Source organism: Haliotis rufescens, unplaced genomic scaffold (assembly GCF_023055435.1).
Source record: "Haliotis rufescens isolate VD_foot unplaced genomic scaffold, xgHalRufe1.0.p SCAF_2, whole genome shotgun sequence".
Classification (NCBI taxonomy): Eukaryota; Metazoa; Mollusca; class Gastropoda; order Lepetellida; family Haliotidae; genus Haliotis; species Haliotis rufescens.
The window spans coordinates 26927811-26950737 of NW_025963890.1; the positions used below are offsets into that span (position 1 = coordinate 26927811).

General features: G+C 42.5%; 1 protein-coding gene across 1 annotated transcript in view; it reads left to right on the top strand.

Annotated features, from left to right (window-relative positions):
* The window catches only part of LOC124120811 (tyrosine-protein kinase SYK-like), a 220906-nt gene that overhangs the window by 53442 nt on the left and 144537 nt on the right, over positions 1 to 22927 (top strand). Inside the window, exons 4-7 of the mRNA XM_046483671.2 lie at positions 1854 to 2014; positions 4908 to 5043; positions 5458 to 5551; positions 22352 to 22434. Coding sequence (XP_046339627.1) covers positions 1854 to 2014; positions 4908 to 5043; positions 5458 to 5551; positions 22352 to 22434 — 474 coding nt within the window. The remainder of the gene's footprint in view (positions 1 to 1853; positions 2015 to 4907; positions 5044 to 5457; positions 5552 to 22351; positions 22435 to 22927) is intronic.

Below are 22927 nucleotides of genomic sequence, written 5' to 3' on the forward strand. Positions count from 1 at the left end.
AATACAGAAGTTGCATTCTCACATAAAATGGGAGATCTGGGTGGTCAGCCTCGACCTGAAGGATGCTTATTTCCATGTACCCATTCATCAGGGGTATGGAAAGTATCTACTCTTTGCAGTCAACAGCAGATGCCACAAGTTTCAGGTCCTCCTGTTTGGGATTACAACCGCACCTTGGTTGTTCACCAAGACCACTTCTCCCATCATCAGCTTTGCCAACATACAGTTACTCTGCCTTCACAGATATTTGGATGATTTCCTATCTGTTGATTAAGACAGATCTCAGCTCCATCGAAATACAATCTTTTTCATTCAACTTATGGCTCTTCTTGGTTTCCTATTGTACAGATGCCCCCCAAATTCATCCCAGAATTTGAATCATGGATTCAGAGGGACCAAGTAATGAGGGACAGTCCATTTGTCTGTCCATTTTATCCCGAAACATCATCTTTTCAGGGACACCTCCAATTCGGATTGGGGAGCCCACATGGACGGTTTCATGATTCAGTGCTGGTGGACTGTTTCCGAGAAAGAACTCCACATCAATTACCGTTAGATGAAGACAATCTATTATGCCCTCACGTCTGGGAATCTCTACTGTTTCGCTCTTTTGATCTTATTGCCATGGACAACACAACGGAGGTAAAGTAAATCAGAGGCTGGAGAAGTCCAGTTTCTTGATGATCGAAACTACACAATTCTTGCTTTGGCAGACTCCATCAGCTGCTGGACATGCTCCTCATATTCCTGGGAAGTTCAACATCCTAGCAAACAATCTTTTCTCAACAAGGGAGGTAAGTAATGATGGAATGGTCTCTTAACCAGAGGTGTTTTCCTGAATAACATTGTTATGAGACACACAGCACCTTGGTCTTTTGTGTCTGAACAATCAGCTTCCTGGCTATGGACATGGTTGCCCTAACTATTTCCACTGCTCATGGAGGATCATCTCTGCCTACCTCTCAGTTGAGATCTTCCCCGTCAGCCCCAGTCATATATATTCTACAACAATCTTCCAAATCTTCATCTATACGCCTGGAAGTTTTACAAACAAGATGCAGGCTTCTGGCTCTTCCGAGTCTGCTTCAGCAGCTGTAGCGCAATCTTGGCAACCATCCTCCTCCTCCCTCCTCTCTGATAACCAATGGGACATATTCCGCCAGTGGTGACATGACAAGTTTCAATAGATGATGTTGTAATGATCCTTGTGTTGGCAAATTTCCTCTTACATCTCTGTCAAGACAACTACTTTTCGTCATGGCACTATAGAGTTCTATCGATCGGCCTTACAATTTTTTTATATCATCATTATCTACTTAGAGTAGAAGAGGCGAAATAGCTGAATCATGCCTGAAGTGACCTCCCACCTCCCCAGTCATCTGCATCTAGTTTTGGAAAGAAGTGAGGTTTTCCCACCTTGGACATGAGAGAGTGACAAGACAGCAAAGTGCTTATATGGGTACAACAACTCATATGTAGTTGACAGGGAAGAGGACTTCTGAAGATTTAGTAATAGTGTGAATACAGCCAAAATACAGGATGATGGCAATGATGTAATTGAGGTAGTATTCTCAGAATTATTAACAATGATAACTATTGTTTTGATGTTTGAATTGTTTTGAATGAAATTTGACATGTCCATTAGAATTGAAGATTTTTCTTGCCCTTCCATTATCTCAAAATATAGAAGAATTTTAAAATACGACCATTTGTTATCTTACATTCAATGATTGCAAGCAAAGATGAGTGGAAACAAGTCCCCAATGATACTTAGATATTTGTTTATATGGTTTGTAGTAAAACGCCAAAATTAGCCTGAAACATGAAAAAAATATGATTTATTGTTTTTACAGAATGTGCGAATGGACAAGGCAATGGGCACAATGCGTGACTCCTTGATTAAGATGGTTGCCAAGGATCTTCATCTGAAAATGCCATGGTATCATCAGAGAATATCGAGGGAAGAAGCAGAAGTAAGGCTGCTTAAAGATGGACATATGGATGGAAAATTTCTGTAAGTGAGCAGTAATTTTTGGCACAACTAGACAGAAGGTCCTCGTGAGCTTACCAATTATTTTATAATTTGTCCGCAAACCCTATTTTCATAAAAATATAATTATGAGATAAACCCACTGTGTTTTGAGATTTGTAGAGTTGAGACCTTTTATTTTAATTTGGAATCAAGGCTTACAGGTGTTATATTCCTTTAAATCACTACCTACATGTGGTATGCCTTGGTCAACTCCCTAACATCATCCATTAAATCAGTTCACCTCCATCATCTAGTGGATAGATCGTTTGCCCACTCAGCATTAGTCCGGACTAGTATAAGCTGCCACACACACACAAACATGTGCATGCATGTCACTGTATAAGTGCTATAATCTTGAACGCAACTTTAAACCTCATTTCACCTCACCTCCTCTAAATCACTACCTACATGGTATGACTTGGTATGCCTTGGCCTATCCCACAATAGGCAATATACAGCTGATTTACATTGCACATCCTGGCAATGTTTTGAATCCAAGCTGCAACACCTGCTTTGTCTAGTTTTGGAGAGAACACGGCTTATTAGCATAATGAATTTTCTTAGTGCAGAAACAGAAGGCTATGGTAAATAACTAGATAACATTACTTGTTTATATTCAAAAGATTCTTCTGAACTCTGTCAAACACTTGAAATTTTTTGAATCACTGTCGGTTGACCGACCATTCGAATTTGAAAATGTCTTATTTGGCATTTACTGCTTTTCATTTCACAGATGTGAGTGATCATAGGACAAGAGATCAAAGGACATTAGTTTGGGTTATGACCCTTTCTATCCCAACTATATCTTTTATCCCAAATTTCCTCTCTCTGTCTCTTGTCACCCTCTTAAACATGCCAAGAAAACTTTAAATTGCTGCAACATGGTTTGACATGCTATAAGAGTTGTGATATAAATTGTAGATACCCCAACATATGTGCTCATGAAGCAATGAGGGGCTACTCTGTCTTTCAATGGCTAATTGTATGTTCTGGAGTAAGGTGAGCAGACCCAAGCATAATGCATACATCACTAGGGGATGCAGTATTTTGGGGAAGAAAGATTTTTTTAAATATTATGCAGGGTAAGAAACTACATTGTATCCCTTCAGCGAGTTCGGTAAATGAGCAGGTGATAACAAACATTATTAGACATTACATTATTAGACATTACATTTACCATTTAAGTTGTATTTCCCATTCTGCTGGGCATTGTTTTGTATGCATGGATTAAGATTACCTTGTGTATTTTCTCATGAACTATGCCAGAAATACCAATTAGCTGTACAAATTTCTTCCAGATCTACCAGTGATTCAGTTAGAATATACCTGATAATATTTTAGCAGGGAATTCAATATTGTGCTCTTTAATAGTTGCAGCTTTTACTATATATATTGAAAGTACCAATAACCATATAAGTATACCACTTTGGTACAGGTTATTGCTATTGCCTGATATTTTGTTGATATGGAACAATAAGACCAGTCACTGTTGAAGCTTCCTGTGGTCTTCCTATTTAAATCCTGAAAAAGTTATATATGGATGAACAACTTCATTATTACCATTAGAAGCGACATTTCGGTGTAGGTTCTTACACCGTTATCAAGCAAATGATGTACAGACTTTAATTGACAAGTATATATACAGGATCAAAGGTAGTGTTTATGGCTAGATGTTTCGCCTATATAAGCTTGTCCACAATTAAAGAAACAGGCCAACATTGATGTAGTTTCCAAAAGAAGTCACAGCATTCAGAACACAATTAAAGCCACAGGAAAGCCACCATCCAGCCACAAGCTGGAACCATTAGGAGCAGTGTACCACATTCCCTGCAATTGTGGACAAGCTTATATTGGTGAACAGTCATTTTGAAAAAGCTGTTTATGTCCATTGCTCAGTCATTCTTGTTCAAATTGAAATGATGGTATTTAGTATAGTTCAACATATTTGTTCTCTATTTTCACAATATGGCCAATTCTGACACTGATTTTACCTTTGCACTTGGACCATGCTCCTAAATTCTTTCAAATTACATTTATTTGCATCTCAAAAACAACCAGACCAATGAATATTAAACTTCACATTCTTGTTCCAACCAATGATGACACTTGAATTTGTTCAAGAGGTTAGAATCTGAATTTTAATATGGCCATCACAGAGGCCATATTGAAAAAAATATTCATGGCTATAACTTGTTTTTAGGTTGTGGAATTCACCAAATTTTTCAAAGGTTTTACTTTTTGACCTTGTTTAGACCATGCTCTTAAATTCTCTCAAAATACAATTTTGTCTCTGTCAATTTCTATTTTGAAATTGTCAGACTGAAGTAGATGAACTTTGGCATGTATGTTTGTACTTTGGACGACATTAATGCTGTGACAGCAACTATTTCTCAGTGGCTGTCTTAGTTGTTTGAGCTGTTGACTACATATCCAGGTGAGCTACATTGCATGTTTTGCATATTTTCAACTTTGACCTTGTTTTGACCATGCTCATAAGTTCTCTCAAAATGTATAATTGGCAGTGTAAATTCCCCCCATGAACCATCTGAAATAGCCTTTGGCTTGTATAACAAATTTTATATTTGGGATTACACTTTCCTTGTAGTATTTATAACAATTATTATATTTGGAATACTCTGTCTTTGTAAAGAAGAAATTCTAGTACTTGTTTGGGTTGAGTCCCATCATGGATTTAAACCCACACTCTCACTGAATCACCAGCACACAAAGTCAGCGTTCTAACCCACTCAGCCACCAAGGCTTCCACTCAAATGAAAGTCTGCTAACTGGTAGTCTAGATCACGTACTTGTGTACCCCTCTTGTGTTCTGGATGGGACTCATCCCAAAAGGTGTTTTCTCTTGTGTTTTTTGTAGTGTGCGGGAGAGAGATGACCACAAGAGTTATGCCCTAACTCTCAGCTCCAAGGTCTGCCCCAAGCATTACTTCATCAACATCAATGCAGAGAAACTCTCCATTGAAGATGGGCCAAAGTTTGAATGTCTCATAATGGTAAACCAGTTTTGATTCATAAGAAATGTGTTCATTTAAGAAATTGGAAAAATGGCATCCACTGACCCCGAACGTTCTGAGAATTGGGGACATTTGATGAAACCAGGGGACACACACATAGTTTTTAAATAAAGACAAAAACTTGCAGAATGTTATCTTGTCAGTGTCACTTTATCCATTCACATAATGGGACATTTTCACTTTTCACATTTTATTTATTCACTTTTCAAAGACAGTTCACTGTATACCACTGCAGATATTTGACTTGATGGTAAAAAGATCACTGGATCCAATTGCAAGTGTCTGAATTGTTCCCCTTGTAGTTGTATCAATAAAAATGTACCATGTAATCTCCAGGAAAATGGCATCAATGATGCTTTTAACATGTCAAGCAGCATCATCTTTTGTTCTCAGCTGATAGACCACTACCACAATAAACAAGATGGATTGGCCTGCAAACTCACACGCCCTGTCTGTTGCCCCAAGTATGACAAAGACAAGTTCAAAAGTATGTACTCGAAAAAGCAACTTTTTCAAGTTAAATTTGGGGAAATATTTTGAGAAATTATTTAATTACAGAACCATTACACAATCAGTTTTACGTGACCTGACTTAAAGTCAAGTGAATATATATCATAGCATGTGAAACATGTGTAGTATGTCTATAGTCAGTATAGGTGCTCAACACCTGAAACATGTGTATAGTCAGTATAGGGGCTCAACACCTGAAACATGTGTAGTATGTGTATAGTCAGTATAGGGGCTCAACACCTGAAACATGTGTAGTATGTGTATAGTCAGTATAGGGGCACAACACCTGAAATATGTGTAGTATGTGTATAGTCAGTATAGGGGCTCAACACCTGAAACATGTGTAGTATGTGTATAGTCAGTATAGGGGCTCAACACCTGAAACATGTGTAGTATGTGTATAGTCAGTAGTAGGACTCAACACCTGAAACATGTGTAGTATGTGTATAGTCAGTAGTGGCGCTCAACACCTGAAACATGTGTAGTATGTGTATAGTCAGTATAGGGGCTCAACACCTGAAACATGTGTAGTATGTGTATAGTCAGTAGTAGGACTCAACACCTGAAACGTGTAGTATGTGTATAGTCAGTATAGGGGCTCAACACCTGAAACGTGTAGTATGTGTATAGTCAGTATAGGGGCTCAACACCTGAAACATGTGTAGTATGTGTATAGTCAGTAGTAGGACTCAACACCTGAAACATGTGTAGTATGTGTATAGTCAGTAGTAGGACTCAACACCTGAAACATGTGTAGTATGTGTATAGACAGTAGTGGGGCTCAACACCTGAAACATGTGTAGTATGTGTATAGTCAGTAGTAGGACTCAACACCTGAAACATGTGTAGTATGTGTATAGTCAGTAGTGGGGCTCAACACCTGAAACATGTGTAGTATGTGTATAGTCAGTAGTAGGACTCAACACCTGAAACATGTGTAGTATGTGTATAGACAGTAGTGGGGCTCAACACCTGAAACATGTGTAGTATGTGTATAGTCAGTAGTAGGACTCAACACCTGAAACATGTGTAGTATGTGTATAGTCAGTAGTGGGGCTCAACACCTGAAACATGTGTAGTATGTGTATAGTCAGTAGTGGGGCTCAACACCTGAAACATGTGTAGTATGTGTATAGTCAGTAGTAGGACTCAACACCTGAAACGTGTAGTATGTGTATAGTCAGTATAGGGGCTTAACACCTGAAACATGTGTAGTATATGTATAGTCAGTATAGGGGCTAAACACCTGAAATGTGTACTATGTGTATAGTCAGTATAGGGGCTCAACACCTGAAACGTGTAGTATGTGTATAGTCAGTATAGGGGCTCAACACCTGAAACGTGTAGTATGTGTATAGTCAGTATAGGGGCTCAACACCTGAAACATGTGTAGTATGTGTATAGTCAGTATAGGGGCTCAACACCTGAAACATGTGTAGTATGTGTATAGTCAGTATAGGGGCTCAACACCTGAAACGTGTAGTATGTGTATAGTCAGTATAGGGGCTCAACACCTGAAACATGTGTAGTATGTGTATAGTCAGTAGTTGGACTCAACACCTGAAACGTGTAGTATGTGTATAGTCAGTAGTGGGGCTCAACACCTGAAACATGTGTAGTATGTGTATAGTCAGTATAGGGGCTCAACACCTGAAATGTGTAGTATGTGTATAGGGTGGCGGGTGTACTATACATCAGACATTTGGGGTGTTTTGCCTTTAAAGAAGCACACTTAATGTACAAAGGTCAGTGCTGGATGATGTGTCAATAATTTCATCTATTAGTTCTTAGTAGGCTGTTGGAGATTATTAAGTAGTTCACAAACTCAAACAGTGAAACATTTTGGGTGCACTGACAATACTTCAAGATGATCATATATGATATACCTTAAAGGGGCACTGATCTACAGCATTTGCATGGGACTGGTTGTTGCCTTTGTTATTGTTTCTTGCCCATTAGTACCCAGAAGATATCCCAGAATCTCAACTAGTTTGTGACCTGTGCTGCACCAACAAGAAGCACATTTGTCGCTGTTATTGATATGGATTTAATTTTCCTTATGTTCATTGAAATTCCTGCATTCTGATTAGCTGAATTGGTCACGTGTTATTGCATTCAATTCCCAATGAATGTAAAAAAGTAAACCACGCCCACCGAAGTGGACGACTTTTATTACTACAGAATGTCAGGGAATCCTAATATTACATGCGAGGGAATTCCCTTTCTGCTCATGTGTATCGCCATGCACTGGACATTTAGCGACTTTCATGCATATTCCTTGTCCATACAACCCTTGAGACCCAGGGCTGAGAAGGAATGAAACTTCAAATGTGCAGACTCTCTCGCCTGTTTTTGTCCCGCTCGCCTCGGTGCCACAACTTTCATTTCTTCGGGTTTCATTTCTAACTAGCATTTTTCCAACTAGGTCTTCCCGTTCTCAGGGCACTAATGCTCAAATCTGGCAGTAACTGACTATGTAATTTGAAACAAGTCGCCTTCTCTCGGACATATTTGTTCCGGCTCGTTACAGTCTGACTGTTGCAGTTCTTCTCGCCTCTTTCCTTGATTGACAGGTCCTATGAACTTTGTTTTAATCCCACTCTCCGTTGATTAGCTACTGACTGTGTGGGCATGTCAAGTTATGTGCATAAATTAAACAATCACACGATTCATGTCATGCCACAGTATGTATTCCTACACCGGGATTGTTTATCAATCTCGTCATTTTCGTCTGCTTTTATAAAAACAACTGTATTTGGTTAAACTATTATATGTTTTCGTTGTCCAATCTAATTATAAGCATTGACTATGTAGTTTTTCCGGCTCATTGAGGTATGAATTGAAAAACCGATGTGCAAACTTTTGTAAGAATCCGCTACGGATACACCTGAGCATTGCTTATTTATCATGTGTATATGTTATAGTCAATGTGTTAAATGACTAAACATTTCACTTGGGCAATTTATTAAACGCATAAATATTGACTGAAAAATCTGTCCATAAAAGTAAAATCTGGATATCTTTTACATTTGTATACTTATCCTGCATTACTCCCGAATGTATTTACTGCTAACCTTGCGACAAAAAGAGACACCCTTTCCTGGTTGAAAGAGAAGATGCAGTTTCCGTTCTAAGTCCTGCTTTTCTTAGTTGTCGCTGTGATGTGACCTTGATGATATGTCACATCAAGTAATATTACCACTTGTCCCCCGAGCTTATCAAAAAAAGGTTTCTGAATATACAAAGTATACAAATGTCAAAATTATTTAGATTTTACTAATTTTTTTTTACTTATCCTGCATTACTCCTTAAGGCATCAGTATCAGATGGTATGGTGGAGGGTATACCTTCAGATGTCATAAACATCAATAAATGAAACCCTTCAAAAGACAAACTTGTCAAATAACTGTAAGGCGAAAAATGCAGAAAACACTGGAACATTAGGGCTGGTTCAATCTTATTTACTGAACATACAAAATGAGGATAAATCTGTGTAGTCAAACTTGTAAAAACAGAAGATAGTATTAGCTCAAATCTTTACACACTGTGTTATCAAGCCAAAGCTGATAAAAATCTTGAGAAATATCTCTCACCTGGCGTGTTGTAGATAGTGCTGCATGGGAAGAGAAGGACGAGTTCATTATTTGCGTCTGGGATTTGTTACCTGCTGCGCTACTACCAGAGGTCCAAAACTGTGAACGCCTTCGACGTCTTCAAGAGCCACATCGCGAAGATATTGACTTGCAAAAACTGTGTTGGACCTCCAAAAACATCCTTCCATGATTGCTCTAATAGGACAATTACTGTATGAACCATGGTAGTGGCTACCACCCTGATCCCATGAAGGTTGTTCACTCTGGGTGGATCAAGTTTACCTCAAAAGCCTCCAGGATGACTGCGTGTAACCACAGAGATATGGTGTTGAGACTAACTTCGGTCATGGACGTGAGGGATACCGGAATGAATAACTGTTTCTGCGAGACACGCCTAGTTTTGGAGTGGCAGATTAAAACTTGTATTGTGCACCCAGGCACAAGAGGAGTTCACCAGCATCTTCAACTCCCACAATCGTTGAGATATGTGGTTGGCCTGGAAGTTGATTTTTCACCATGAAATCCCAGCACAACCCAAGATGAACAAACCGCTCACCCCATGCCATGCTCAAAATGGACACGGGGGGAGGGGGGTTGATGTCAAGAGTGTGTAACTCACTGACCCGCCCTGCAGTGGCTAAAGCCAACAGAGGAAAAAAATCTTGGTGAGGTCATAAAATGAAGATGCATTGAGGGGCTCAAAGGGGGACCGTTGCAACCGTTGCGACGGGGGACAGAATTTGTCCTCATCCTCAAGCCTAAAAGAGCATAATAGGGCCTGTAGTTCCTGGACCATAGTCATTTTGCAGCCAACCCTGAATTAAGCGCTACAAAATACATTGTAATGGTGCTACCTTTCAAGTGTCTTTTGGTACGCAAGGAGGTATTCCCCTAGGAAATTTTGCGGTGATACTGTCGTGGGATCTTGATTTTTATCCTCACAAAAGGTTTCAAATGATCGCCACTTGTAGAGGGCCCCAAATAACCCAAATAACTCCTTTTTAAGACACCAAGGCGCCACCTTTTGTATCTCCCTGGGAAGTAGTACAGATGGTACGAGTCTACTGCCCAAGCCTGTGGATCCGAGAGCGTGAGGCATCTTCATAAGTTGGTGGTTCTGGTAAGTCACAAACAGTTTGATGTTTTGTTGCCGGAAGCGCTGAACAGTTGGAGCACACCTGAGTGAAATTCCACTCTGTGGGAGCCACCCTATCTGCCTGGGATAAGGCGTCAGCTGGGATGTGCTGGACTAGGAATTGAAGCCTCAGACGATCCACTAGATGAAAGAACCTGAATGTCTGTTGAAGAAGGGTGTGGGAGTACATTGTCCCTTGATTGCGCAGGCACCACACCACCATGCTGTTGTCGGTGGATATTGCAAGTTGGGTGGACTGTAGCTGCTCCTGCCAATGTGAGATGGCCAGAATGAGAGCATCAAACTCAAATTTTTTAACCTATCCTGCATTACTCCGTATTGCATTTACTGCTGTCTTTGACAGAGAGACGAACTGTGTGAGATCCAGCTGCTGAAGAAAGTTGTCCCAACCAGCCCAGGAGGCACAGTCGGCACGTGACCAGGAAGTCATGACGTCACACCAAAAGACATAACTGCTTTGTCACCTCCACGGACGGACGTACTTTGTATCCCTTGTGGAAATTAAAGCTTATTATTTGTTTTTTATATTTTGCGTGTTTCTACATTCATTATATGCTGCTACATTGTTACCTGTTATGGGCCGTGACCTTAGGGTCTTCCCATTCGTAAATTGTAACGTTTATCGCTCGTCTGTGGCTCACGTCACAGTAATTTACGGGTGCAATGTTGTTCCCGCCATTTTGGCCATTCACCACGTGGCCACGTAATGTCGTGTTCTGCGTTTTGAATTCTCTCTTTGGCTTGGGTAATACATTACATTTATGTATGTTGTTTTGGTGTGCTTAAAGCCTTGCCTTTTCACTACCTCTCAGCGTAATTGTTTCTTCTCATAAACTTCAATATAATACAAAGTTTTTGAGTTACATTATGTCTCCCATACTTTGTGATTGGCCACATGGTTATGTGTTTGCTTAAAGCTATGCTTTTTCGCTACCTTTTAGCGTCATTCTTTGATCTCATAAACTTCATTGAAATACAAAGTTTCTGAATCACATTATGCTTCCCATACTTTGTGAATGGCCACATGGTTATGTGTTTGCTTAAAGCTATGCTTTTTCGCTACCTTTTAGCGTCATTGTTTGATCTCATAAACTTCATTGAAATACAAAGTTTCTGAATCACATTATGCTTCCCGCACTTTGTGGCTTTGCCACATAGTTATGTTTTGCTTAAATTCCAGCACTTGTTGCCGCGGGAACAAATCTGGTCGGGGCCGCCCCTTTCTGCCGTGATTGTACGACGCCCTGTACTTTCACAAGGCAGTGCCGATGTTGCAGTCATTCGTCGCTGTGATCCTTCAGCTCATGCGAGTATCCAGGACACACCTCGCTCAACGTGCTCGTCGACCCCCACCTACGTTGACGGCAGCAGCGCTCAGCGGAGCTTCACGGCGGCTCCCAACGTAGAGTCTGCCTCCCATGGCACGACATACGACCGTTCACGGTCTCCTACTCCACCGGCGGCTCCAGCGCTCCCAATGTAGAGTCTGCCTCCCATGGCACGACATACGACCGTTCACAGTCTCCTACTCCACCGGCGGCTCCAGCGCTCCCAACGTAGAGTCTGCCTCCCCTGGCACGACATACGACCGTTCACTGTCTCCAACACCGTCAACGCTGATGTCTCCGGCGCCTCTGATGTCCCGGCGCTCCCGGCGCTCCCGGCGCTCCCAGCACCTCCGATGACTCGGCGCTCCCGGCGCCTCTGTTGTCTCAGCGCCTCCGGCGCTTCCGGCGCTTCCGGCGCTCCCGGCGCTCCCGGCGCCTCTGTTGTCTCGGCGCTCCCGGCGCCTCCGATGTCTCGGCGCCTCCGATGTCTCGGCGCCTCTGATGTCTCCGCGCCTCCGGCGCCTCTGATGTCTCCGCGCTCCGGCGCCTCCGCATCCTCTGATGTCTTCGGCGCTCAACAAGCTTCAGATCAACAAGCTTTATCAAGCTCAGATCAACGAGTCGACCATCCAATCTTCTACTGCGGCTTAAGGGGCACCATCGGGAATCGCCTCCCCGGCGCCACTGCCCTCTTCTCTTGCTGCCGTCTCATAACTCAACACACGGAGAAGCATGGTGAAACAACTGTCGCCGCTCCTGTCACTACTCTCCCGTCGGTCTTCGGGATCGAGACTATCGTTCTACTTCCTGGGTGGAATCATTTCAACCAATAGACAGTTGGTCTGATTCAACTTGCCCACTGAGACGTTATCCATAATCCCGTCGTTTAAAGCGCTATGATTCCGGAGAGATGACCTGCGGGTTTCCATCGAAACAGAGCGTCATGTGAACAGCATCTGTATCAGATTCGACGACGACATCCACTTACAAAGAGTTTACTTCGTCGACATCGCAGACATCAACGCTGTTCAACCCTACCCTAGCGCCAGCGTTCCTGAAAGAGACTCTTCCTCGGCGCTCCCCGGGTTTTCCACGACGCCCATGGGGTTCCGTGTTTTATCGCAAAACTCGGGTACACCACTTGATCGTCTCTCACACAGTTCATTGAGGATTGTATGTGTGTGGAGTTTGCACCTCAGTTCCGACTCCAAGGCGGTTTTCTCGGCTACTGCGCAGAGTGATTTACATGTCACGTGTCAAGTACTCGGACTGTCAACAACTCCGACAGGATTTAGGTCAACTTACCATGGCAAGGGGTGCCATGTATTTCTACAGATTGGTTTCCATGTCTACCTGTACGCTTGGTGATACCACTCAACCAGGCGCCTGTCGCAGTCCATCCATGCACGGATGTTGGAAACAATAGACCTCCTCTACCAACACGGCTGTCACGAGGAACCTTGTTTCATCAACCCTTCGCTATAAGAACGATAGCGCCTATAGGCGTTCAAGGGATGGAAAAGATCGCCTTCCTTCGTCCGGTTTGATCTTTTCGACTACGACACCTTCCTATCTTCCGCCTTGACTACCGGACACAGTGTCGATTTGATACTTAAAGTCCCTCGGCCGTCCCACTGACCCCTGTTGCATACCTGCCTCGTATCGTGTTGTCGTCCTCCATCGTCACCTCGATATAAGAACAGGAGTACTTATACGCCGCTTCAGGGATGAAAACGATCTCATTACTTCGTGCGATGGCCATATTGCCTCGACTTCCTACTACCCAGTTACGTCGATGCCCCGGCGGTCGATTGTGAAGCTGGTTTACTTCGTCTACTTGAGGTTGGCTCGCAGGCGATCACACCTTTTTCCGAATCGTACCGACGGTACGCAATCGCAGACCCCTGTTGCTGACTACCTCCCCTGCCACCTTGTCAGTGGCTAGTGGCCCACACCAGCCCACATTGTGACCACCTGTGATCCAGAGATCAACACCATTGGCACAGCAACAGCCTCGAGATAAAGGCTTATCCAGGACATAACTTGCTGACAGTGCATTCTCGGTCACGCCCTGTTGATCATGTCCACTGACGACGTCACCGTAGTGTGGTGTTTGCGGACCCAGAGTACTCGCCCCTCTCCCGGCGCTACAAACTCGACCAGCACCCCCGAGAATCACCATCTTCGGCGTTCCAGGCGCCTCAAGCTCTCCGACGCCTCACGCTCTCCGGCGCCTCGGGCCAGACTATGTCAAACGGTCGACACCCCAACCCTAGATCTGTTTGCCTCATATCTGAATGTGGCCAGCTGTCGTCTTCCATTCCACCTGTGCCGGATACGACCGCTGTGGCAGTGGAAGCCTTCCATCGTTCCTGAGAAGGATAACTCGCGTACCCTTTTCCGACTCCGGTTCTCCCTCCCACGGTTCTTCAGAGATCCAGGCCACTCGACCCCTGCCATTGACTTTGGTCTCGCCTTATTGGTCAGCCAGAAGTTGGGTTATCGACCTCCGAAACATAGCCAGAGACAACCCCTGGAACTTCCGGTGTGGTCCAACCTTCTGCTCCATCCACACGGTCTGTTGCCACACCCTCATACCCGCATGTTATCGTCTGCACGCCTGACACACATGCAGAAAGCCAAGGGCTATTCGGCTAGAGCGACCAAGGCTATTGCTTCAGCCCACCGTCCATCTACAGGGGGACTGTATGCTGATAAATGATGCTTGTTCCAGGCATTTTGTTCTGACAAACACCAGGATCCGATGACAGCGTCACCGCAGATCCTGGATCAGTTCCTTCTGTACTTGCGTAGCACCTGTCGGTTGAAGGGCTTACCACCCCCACATACCTGGTCGCCATCTACTCCGTTCTGGCCATCCCGGACGATCGGAGAAAGACGAAAATTCCCGACCTACGGGCCTGGCTGCGCTTGTTCAGTCTTGAAGACCTGAAGGCCAAGTTCGGACCGCCTGCGTTGGATCTGAATGTGGTCTTCAACGCCCTTCGAACCACTCCCCTTGACCTTAAGTAGAAGACGGGTGTTTCTACTGGTTTTGACTACTGCCGCTCGAGTCCATGTACAGCACGCCCTCGAGGTCTCCCGTGCCCGGTTCGAATGCGGTACCCAGGGCGCCGTTCATCATGGACCGTACTGGGACGTCAGCGTAAAGACTCAACTCCCAGGACAGCCTGATAGATCATTCCTTGTCCCCTCCCCCCTCGTCCAGTGTGGGTGCCGAGGATGAGGATGAGCGTCATTATGCCCAGTAAGGGCACTGAAGGTTATTCTACGATCTAAAGACTGCCGCAAGTCTAGGAAACACCTTTTTCTGCCGGTCTCCCCTTCGTCGCAGTCGTTGGTCAGCCGGTATACTTTTCCCTGTGGCTCCGGGCGGTCATCCTTAAAGCTTATGAGCCGCCGGATTGGACCCTCCCCCCAAAGGCTATCACTTGAAAGTTGTCGCCGGCGTTCACAGTTTTGGTCCCTGGTTGTAGCCCAACAGGTCATCTATCTCCGACGCCACTGATTCTCCGATACCCTGAGCGGGGCCCATCGACCTCTCTGGTGTTTATCACCCCAGACGAGACGGCTCTCTTGCGTTCCGCATTCGCTCTTAGGTCAGTTTTAGTTTTGGGTTACCCGACTCATTCTATTGCTGTCACCTATCCGGGTTTTACTTTTTGCATCAACTCTCGTTTCCTGACGACAGGAATGGTAGTTGATGTGGACACCGGCGCCGACGCCAACGCCGCTGCTTCTCTGATACCTGAGCGGTGCCCTTCGACCTCACCGGTGTTCCTTGCCTCCAGCCTAGAGGGCTCTCCTGCGTTTCGCATTCGCTCTTGGGATTGGTCGTAGATTTTGCCGCCGACGCCGATTCTTCGATTCCCCGAGCGGGGCCCGTCGAACTCTCTGGTGTTTATCGCCTCAGATTAGAGGGCTCTACTGCGTTTCGCTTTCGCTCTTTGGTAAGTTATATATTTTGGCTACACGCCTCGTATTTCGGTTACCTATTCGGGCGTTTCGTTTTTGCATCGACTCTTGTTTCCTGAAGACAGGAATGGTCGTAGATGTTCCGGTCATCACTTGTATGCGGTGCGGATTCATCAGACCTTGACGAGGGTTTAATATGGTTCACATCTGCAGGTATGCCCACCGGCCATGCCGTCTGATAAAGATGCAATACGGAGTAATGCAGGATAAGTTAAAAAATTTAGTAAAATCTAAATATTTTTTACATTTGTATACTTATCCTGCATTACGAAGTCTAAGTGCCCTCCCTTTCGCTACGCTACCTCCCCACGAAGTTTCAGATGTTATGTTTAAAGCAGTTATGTCTTTTGGTGTGACGTCATGACTTCCGGGTCACGTGCCGACTGTGAGAGGGCGCTGCCTCCTGGGCTGGTTGGGACAACTTTCTTCAGCAGCTGGATCTCACACAGTTCGTCTCTCTGTCAAAGACAGCAGTAAATGCAATACGGAGTAATGCAGGATAAGTATACAAATGTAAAAAATATTTAGATTTTACTAAGATTGTTTATGTGCCAAGTTTGTTGTGCACCAGGCCACAGCCCTGAGGCTGTCTAGCCCTGTAAGTAGCTGATGTTGCTTCCTTTGATAATCCCAAGGTGGTGGAGCTGTGGTCAACGGTAGAGCTACCTCTATGTTCAGATGGTTGCTGTAGCGCAGTTTGTTGAGTACGTTGAGTACGAAAGTGTCCTTCAGTATGGCCCAGTTCTGCCAGAATAGGCTCAGTCTCCCACCTGCGGGGGTGGTGACGATTGGGACGACTGGGGAAGGGAATTGTCCAACTCTTCAGTGTTTCTGCCTCTTATCACCGTCCTTGCCCTGGAATTTACCACAGCAAGACTGATATAGGCCTAGTGGTTTGCCTCTCCCATGCCCTTTACGTTTATAATTGCCCGTGACTTGGTCAATGAACAGAATGCGAGTTGACCATGGTTGACGGAGGAGCCCCGAATCCCAGTTGGATAGCTCTAAATAACCAAGCCTGCAGGTGACGGTAATCTCCGCAAGGGTTGCTCGGAGGTGGTTCCTCATGTGGTCGATCTGACGTTGTTGAAAGTCACAGTCTGAAAATGGCCTATGTGGTTAGGGTTAACCTCTGATAAATCCTGCTCCATCACACGGATTGCGGATGCTAGTGCGGATAAAGGTTTAAGTACACGCCTGATTTCAGTCTCAATGAAAGCAAATCTGGCGTCCTAGGAAGAAGCAGTCATCCTCTGTAAGTCCTCATCCAAAGGGTGTGGCTGATCCACTACAGCGAAGGCATGGGTAGGAAAATCATCTTTCCTCATTGATGGCGCAATAGTAAGCCTTGAAAAGTATTCATATAGCGCCCTAACCATATCCTTGAGCATCGCATCCACTGGTATCAAAGTAGGATATGGTATCCTTCTTATCGGCCCATTACCGGGGGAAGGTGCTACTGACACAAGACAGTTGCTACCCACTCAGGCATTTGTGCTAGGCTAAGGTGAGTATTCCAATCACCAGAGGAATCTCCATCCTCGCCGACTGATACATCTGATGAATCCAAATAGTGGTTATGCGCCTTCCTTGTAGGTGAGTGACTCCTGCTGCAGTGCTTAGCTCTTGCTCAAACAGAGTGCTTTAATGAATGAGCAGTGGTGTTGGTGTTTAACGAAGACTACTAGTTTAAACACATCGTGCATCTGGCGCCTGATAAACGTTTGACGCAAGTGTAGGAGCTACCACTTGAGTTGTCTGATGCATAAGTGTTGTAGCTGATGCTGGAGGTTGGTATGTCAGCGTAGGTGCCTTGTACATCTGTGCTACGAACTGCTGCCACATGGATTGCATGATGTTTAGCATCCAATTGTTCTCCTAAACGGCACCGAAGGCTGCATGTACATCTGTTGCACGAGTGGGCAGGCAGGGGGTGCAGAGGTAAGCTGACCTAGCGTTGATGACATCACAGGATAAGCTGGAAGCTCTGAGGCTGTTGTCATTGTAGAAGCGTCCAGACACGGTGCAAGCCATTGTGATGAGATGCCCGTAGGTGTTGACTGATTCATCGTAGAGGCATCATAAGACGCATGCGCCATCATAAGGTGCATGCACTAGCGTCGCTGGGACCGTCACACTGGAGGCCATGGATGCCTGAAATTTGAAATAGGTGCGATACTCACAGTAGAGCCCGAGGTCGTACAACATGGAGGGGAGTGAATGTCGGTAGTCACTATCATCGTGGACAATGCTCCTCCTGATCGATGGGTTGGGTGGTAATCACCGGAGACTTGAGGCTTGTAGCGTCCTGCGACTGACACATCTTCCTTGTAACACCAAGAGAGAGAGAGAGAGAGAGAGAGAAATGAACAAAAATTTGAGTGCAAACCTGAATGCAGTCCAAGCAGTGTGGATGAGAAGAGTTTGAAGGGGAGAGATGCATTGTTGAAAGAACAGTTCTTTACACAAATCTTTTAGTTGTACATATATATTGTTGTACTGCCTTAAATATAGCTTCATTTTCTGTTACAACGTGATCTGCATTGCCGTATAACAGTAGGTGTACATCAACAGGTATGTTATGAACAATATTTTTAAGGCTGTTAAATATAATTTCATGCTGATGACTAAAGAATGTACATTCCATAGGATAATGATATGCATTTTCACATGTATTTGAACATGTACAGTTCGGGTGATCTTATATACCAGTTCTATATAAATCATATTTCAATTGACTGCACATGTATCTCAGTTTTGTGTGTAAGATATTATATTTGCTTTTTCCATATTTGTAAAGAAATTTTAAAACAAGAAATCGTAGAATTTCGATCTGATAACAGAATAGAGTTCCACAATCAAGTCGACGGGTAAAAGGATTCAAACAAATGTCTTAATCTTGTGAGAGGAACACTGATGTTTTCAGAGTTTCTGAGACTGTATGAGGTTTTTGCAGCGACGTTTTTTGGTAGAATATCTGTTAGATAGGAAAGGGCCATATTATGATTAATTTTGAAGAAAAGACAAAGTTTATTTTTCTTTCTACGCTCAACTAAGGGTTCCCAACCGGATTCTTAATATAATGATGCCTGGGGGCATATTAGGTAGGTAGACCAGTTACAATGCGTGCAGCTTCTAATTGTAATTGTTCTAATTTCTCACTTTGTCCTTTGGTGCAACCACCCCAAACCTCACATGCGTATTCAAAGTCTGGTCTTATGAACATTTTATACATATTGTTAATAGTATTTCCGTGAAGGAGATGTTTCAGTTTTCTCATTGAGTAAATCATCTTGGAAGTTGTCTTTATTATGGTATCTGTATGACAAGACCATTTGCCACTGGCTTCAAGTATAACACCCAAGTGCTTATGACTATTTACAGAGCTGATTTCTTTTCTGTTGAAATATAGTTTTAAACCTCCTATGTTGTCTTTGCGAGAGAATGAAACAGATTTAGTCTTTTCAGGATTGTAAGTTATCAGCCAAAGTTTCGCCCATTCACTTAAGATTGCTAAATTTGTGCTGAAGGAACATTCCAGTACACTGTTATCATTGGATGACATGCCAATTAATGTATTGTCAGAAAAAGGTCTTGTCATACAGTCTAATTTATCAGCAATGTCATTTACATATCAATAAAGCACGGACCCCTGTGTCACGCCAGCCTTCATGTATCTTGGTTTGGTTATTTCCCCATTCACAAAGATGCTTTGGCTAAGATTACTTATGTAACTAGTAAGCCCACTGTGCCATCCACGATCAAAGGCTTTTGATACATCACAGAATACAATACAATAGTTTTCTTTGTTATCTAACGCTGTACAAATTTGATGATAAAGTTCTATTAGTTGATGGACAGTTGAGTGACCAGCCTGAAACCCAGATTGGTACTTATACAACAACTTGTTCTCATGAAAGTAATTATATAAATGTTTGAACACAACTCTCTTAAACAATTTTCCTAAACAGCTAATTAGTGATATCAGTCTATAATTAGAAACAATAGTCTGATCGCCTTTCTTAATTAATGGTATTACATTTGCTTTTTTCCACACTAATGAAAATATACTTGGTTGTGGCGACATATTGAACAGTAAACATAATGCTTCGCTAATAGAATATACAGTTTTCTTTTATAATTTATGACAAATTTTCTCTGATCCAGAGGCTTTTTTCAGAGGCAAACATTGTATTATGTCTTTAATTTCTTTTTTAGATATGACTATGTTGTTCATCTGTCTGAAATGTGAAGTGGGCATAGTTGTTCTTGTATCATAGACATTAGATATAGATTGAAAATATTTATTCAGTTTCTCTGCCTTTTCAATATCAGTAAATATTGTTGGGTGTTCGTCCGTATCATACTTTTTAAGAGCGGTTATGTTGTTAGCTGAGCCAGAGTTCTTCACAACATAACGAAAAACTTTCCAGTAAGAGGATTTGTTTTCTGCATGTATTTCTGATAGAAAGTAATTCATTAAGGTTTGAATAAAAATGTTCTTTAGCGTGACATTTCATGTTAATAACTTTGTTATTTGATTTCTATAGGCCCGAATGTCGTTTTCCTTCTTACTTTTTCTAGCCTTCTTTTTTAATCTATCTCTTTTTTCTGGATTCTCGTCTTAAACTGAAATCATACCAAGGTTTGTCCTTCGAACGAATGGTTACTATTTTGGTTGGATTGCATATTTTAACATATTTATTCAAGTATTTATAGAACAGACTACATGCTTCATCAAGTTTTGAATTTTGACTAAATAATTTATTCCAACAAATGTTTTCAATGAGCAAATTAAGTTTTTCATAGTCACCGTTTTTAAAACATGAAATTTCTCTCTTATATGCTAATTTTGTTCTCAAATTAGTGTCTGTTTCAATGTTAGTTCCCCTATGGTTGCTTATTTTACTATCAAAATCAATTACACCACTGTCGATGACGTTTATATCTTCACTGATAATAATAGGATCCAATAAACTACTGGTATGGTCAGTAATTCTGGTAGGCTCGGTTATGATATTGTGTAGATTTTTCCTATTGAGTAATTCATTTACGTTTAAGCTCCTAGACGATAACATATTTTCATTTATGTCACCAACAACAGTAATCTTGCAAGAAATATCCAGGGCATTTTCAATGCTATCATCTAAGCGAGTCCAAAAATTCACTGAATTATGTTCCAGTCAGTAAACAGAGCACAATAAAATTGAGCTTTGAGGTAAGCATATTTGAATCCTTATCGATTCGTCTTTCATGTTTTCTAATTCATGTCTTCTTTTAAAAGACAACAGCTTATTAACATATTTCAAAACACCACCTCCGAACATATTTCTGTCTTTTTGTACTGGTTCGTAAAATCTTCCCCAGCTCAAGTTTTCATTTTGAATACAGTCATCTAGGTGTGTCTCGGTAAACAATCTGAAAGGTATTCACTCAAATAAAAGAGTTTGTTAGGTATACTTCTAGCATTTACATAGACAGTGACTGGTCAGCGTTGTCATGGTTTGGTGGTCCAGGATTTGGATGCACATCCCCGGCCAGCATAAGCAACAATAACAATACAATTGTTACATTAGCTGAGCTTGCATGAAACAAAGAAATACAAACACACTGCACGCTCTGCATTCGACATGAAATATATCACACAATGTATAAAAATTGGCTGAGAAAAGATACAGTGAATGTTAACTTAGGCTACGCAGGTTCTTTTGACACAAAATACAATTGAAAACCCTGATCATCACACGGTTTTGAATTATATCATTACCCATTGGGTAAGATGAATATATACATACTTCTCATAGGTGTGTGGTAGTGTGATCAGGAACACTGACAATAGTAAGATAACTGCGAGAACAAAATATCATGCATATTTAACAAAACCGTCAAAACCGTTGTATTTTTCTGTCTGCTTAGGTTGAAGAATTTGATTAACATGCGCCCTTTGCAATATAGAAAACTTCATAGATCACGGGTATCCAGTCAGTGTTCATTAATGTGTATGGATATTGCCTCAAAGTTTATTTGCTCTGTCCTTACAGACGGTAGCCCAGTCTCTTGTCATGCTCAGTTGTGTTGGCGAGCAAATCGACTCACGGCAGCTAGACAGCCAGGAGGATTAGTGCCCCTTTACTTAGGATATCTCATACTATTTCCTTACTTGTTTGTTATTTATGGATTATGAGTTTCACATGTTAGTAGTGTAGTTAACAACCCGGATGGACAATATTCTGGCTTACTTGTATAGTGATACATGTATCAAATTTATCTCACAAGTAAAAGTTGTTTTTTTTCAGTGAAATACTGTGAAGGTCAATATAGATCTATCCAGTGATTCCCAGTGGACTCTTAGTATGGTAGACAGAGGCAATGGTCACATGATAAATGACATCACATTAAACAGATGATGTTGTGATATCCATAGAGGATATCCAACCAGCTGGATTGTATGGAGTTTTACAAGCTGGTGCAAGTCCAAGAACAATCTGCTACAATTTTGGCCACTGGTCTTGAGACTGCATCTAGTAACATTTTGTTCAGTCTTCAAAGCGCAGCTAATAATAGTCCATATAATAACACTAAAATCTACTGACAATAATGTTTGGGACAGTACACTTAAAAGATTTTTGGTAAGATTGCAATGGCTAAATGTTGCATTGAGTAATGACAAATAATCATACATAACCTTTCCTTACCCATTTCAGGTTACATTGACAACAGCACTAATAATGTCTTATACCAGTCACTACAGAATCAAAGACACTCTGTTGGCAACTCGTGTATGCAGGTAGGTACTTTGTACTGATTTACTAGATATTCCTGGAGTTGACAGCACAGGATGACCCAAGCCTGCACTGTATCATACAGTGCCAACACAGACAAGTTATTACTTACTTACTTACTTTGGAGATTTAACGTGCGCTTTCCGACTGATGCGTATTTCGCACACGGGCCCGGCCAGGCCATTTAATGTGTTTCCGAAAGGGGCGAAAGTGGTGTGTGCAACCCAAGAGGGGGCTTTAGGGGTTGCTTATATAGAATTTGGGAATTTTGAGATTTGGAATAGATGCCGATGGGGTGGGGGAGGAGAACTAAGGGAGCTGGGTATGGTGGATTTTTGTGTGTTTATGTAATTTTGATTTGGTGGATTATAGTGTTTTTAGATGCGTTTTATTAGTTCCGTTTTGATTAAGAATACGCCTAAGGCCTTGAAGTTTTCTAGTTTATTTTGTGGGTTTAGTATTGCTTCTAGAGTGAGAGCCTGGTTTATATTGAGGGTG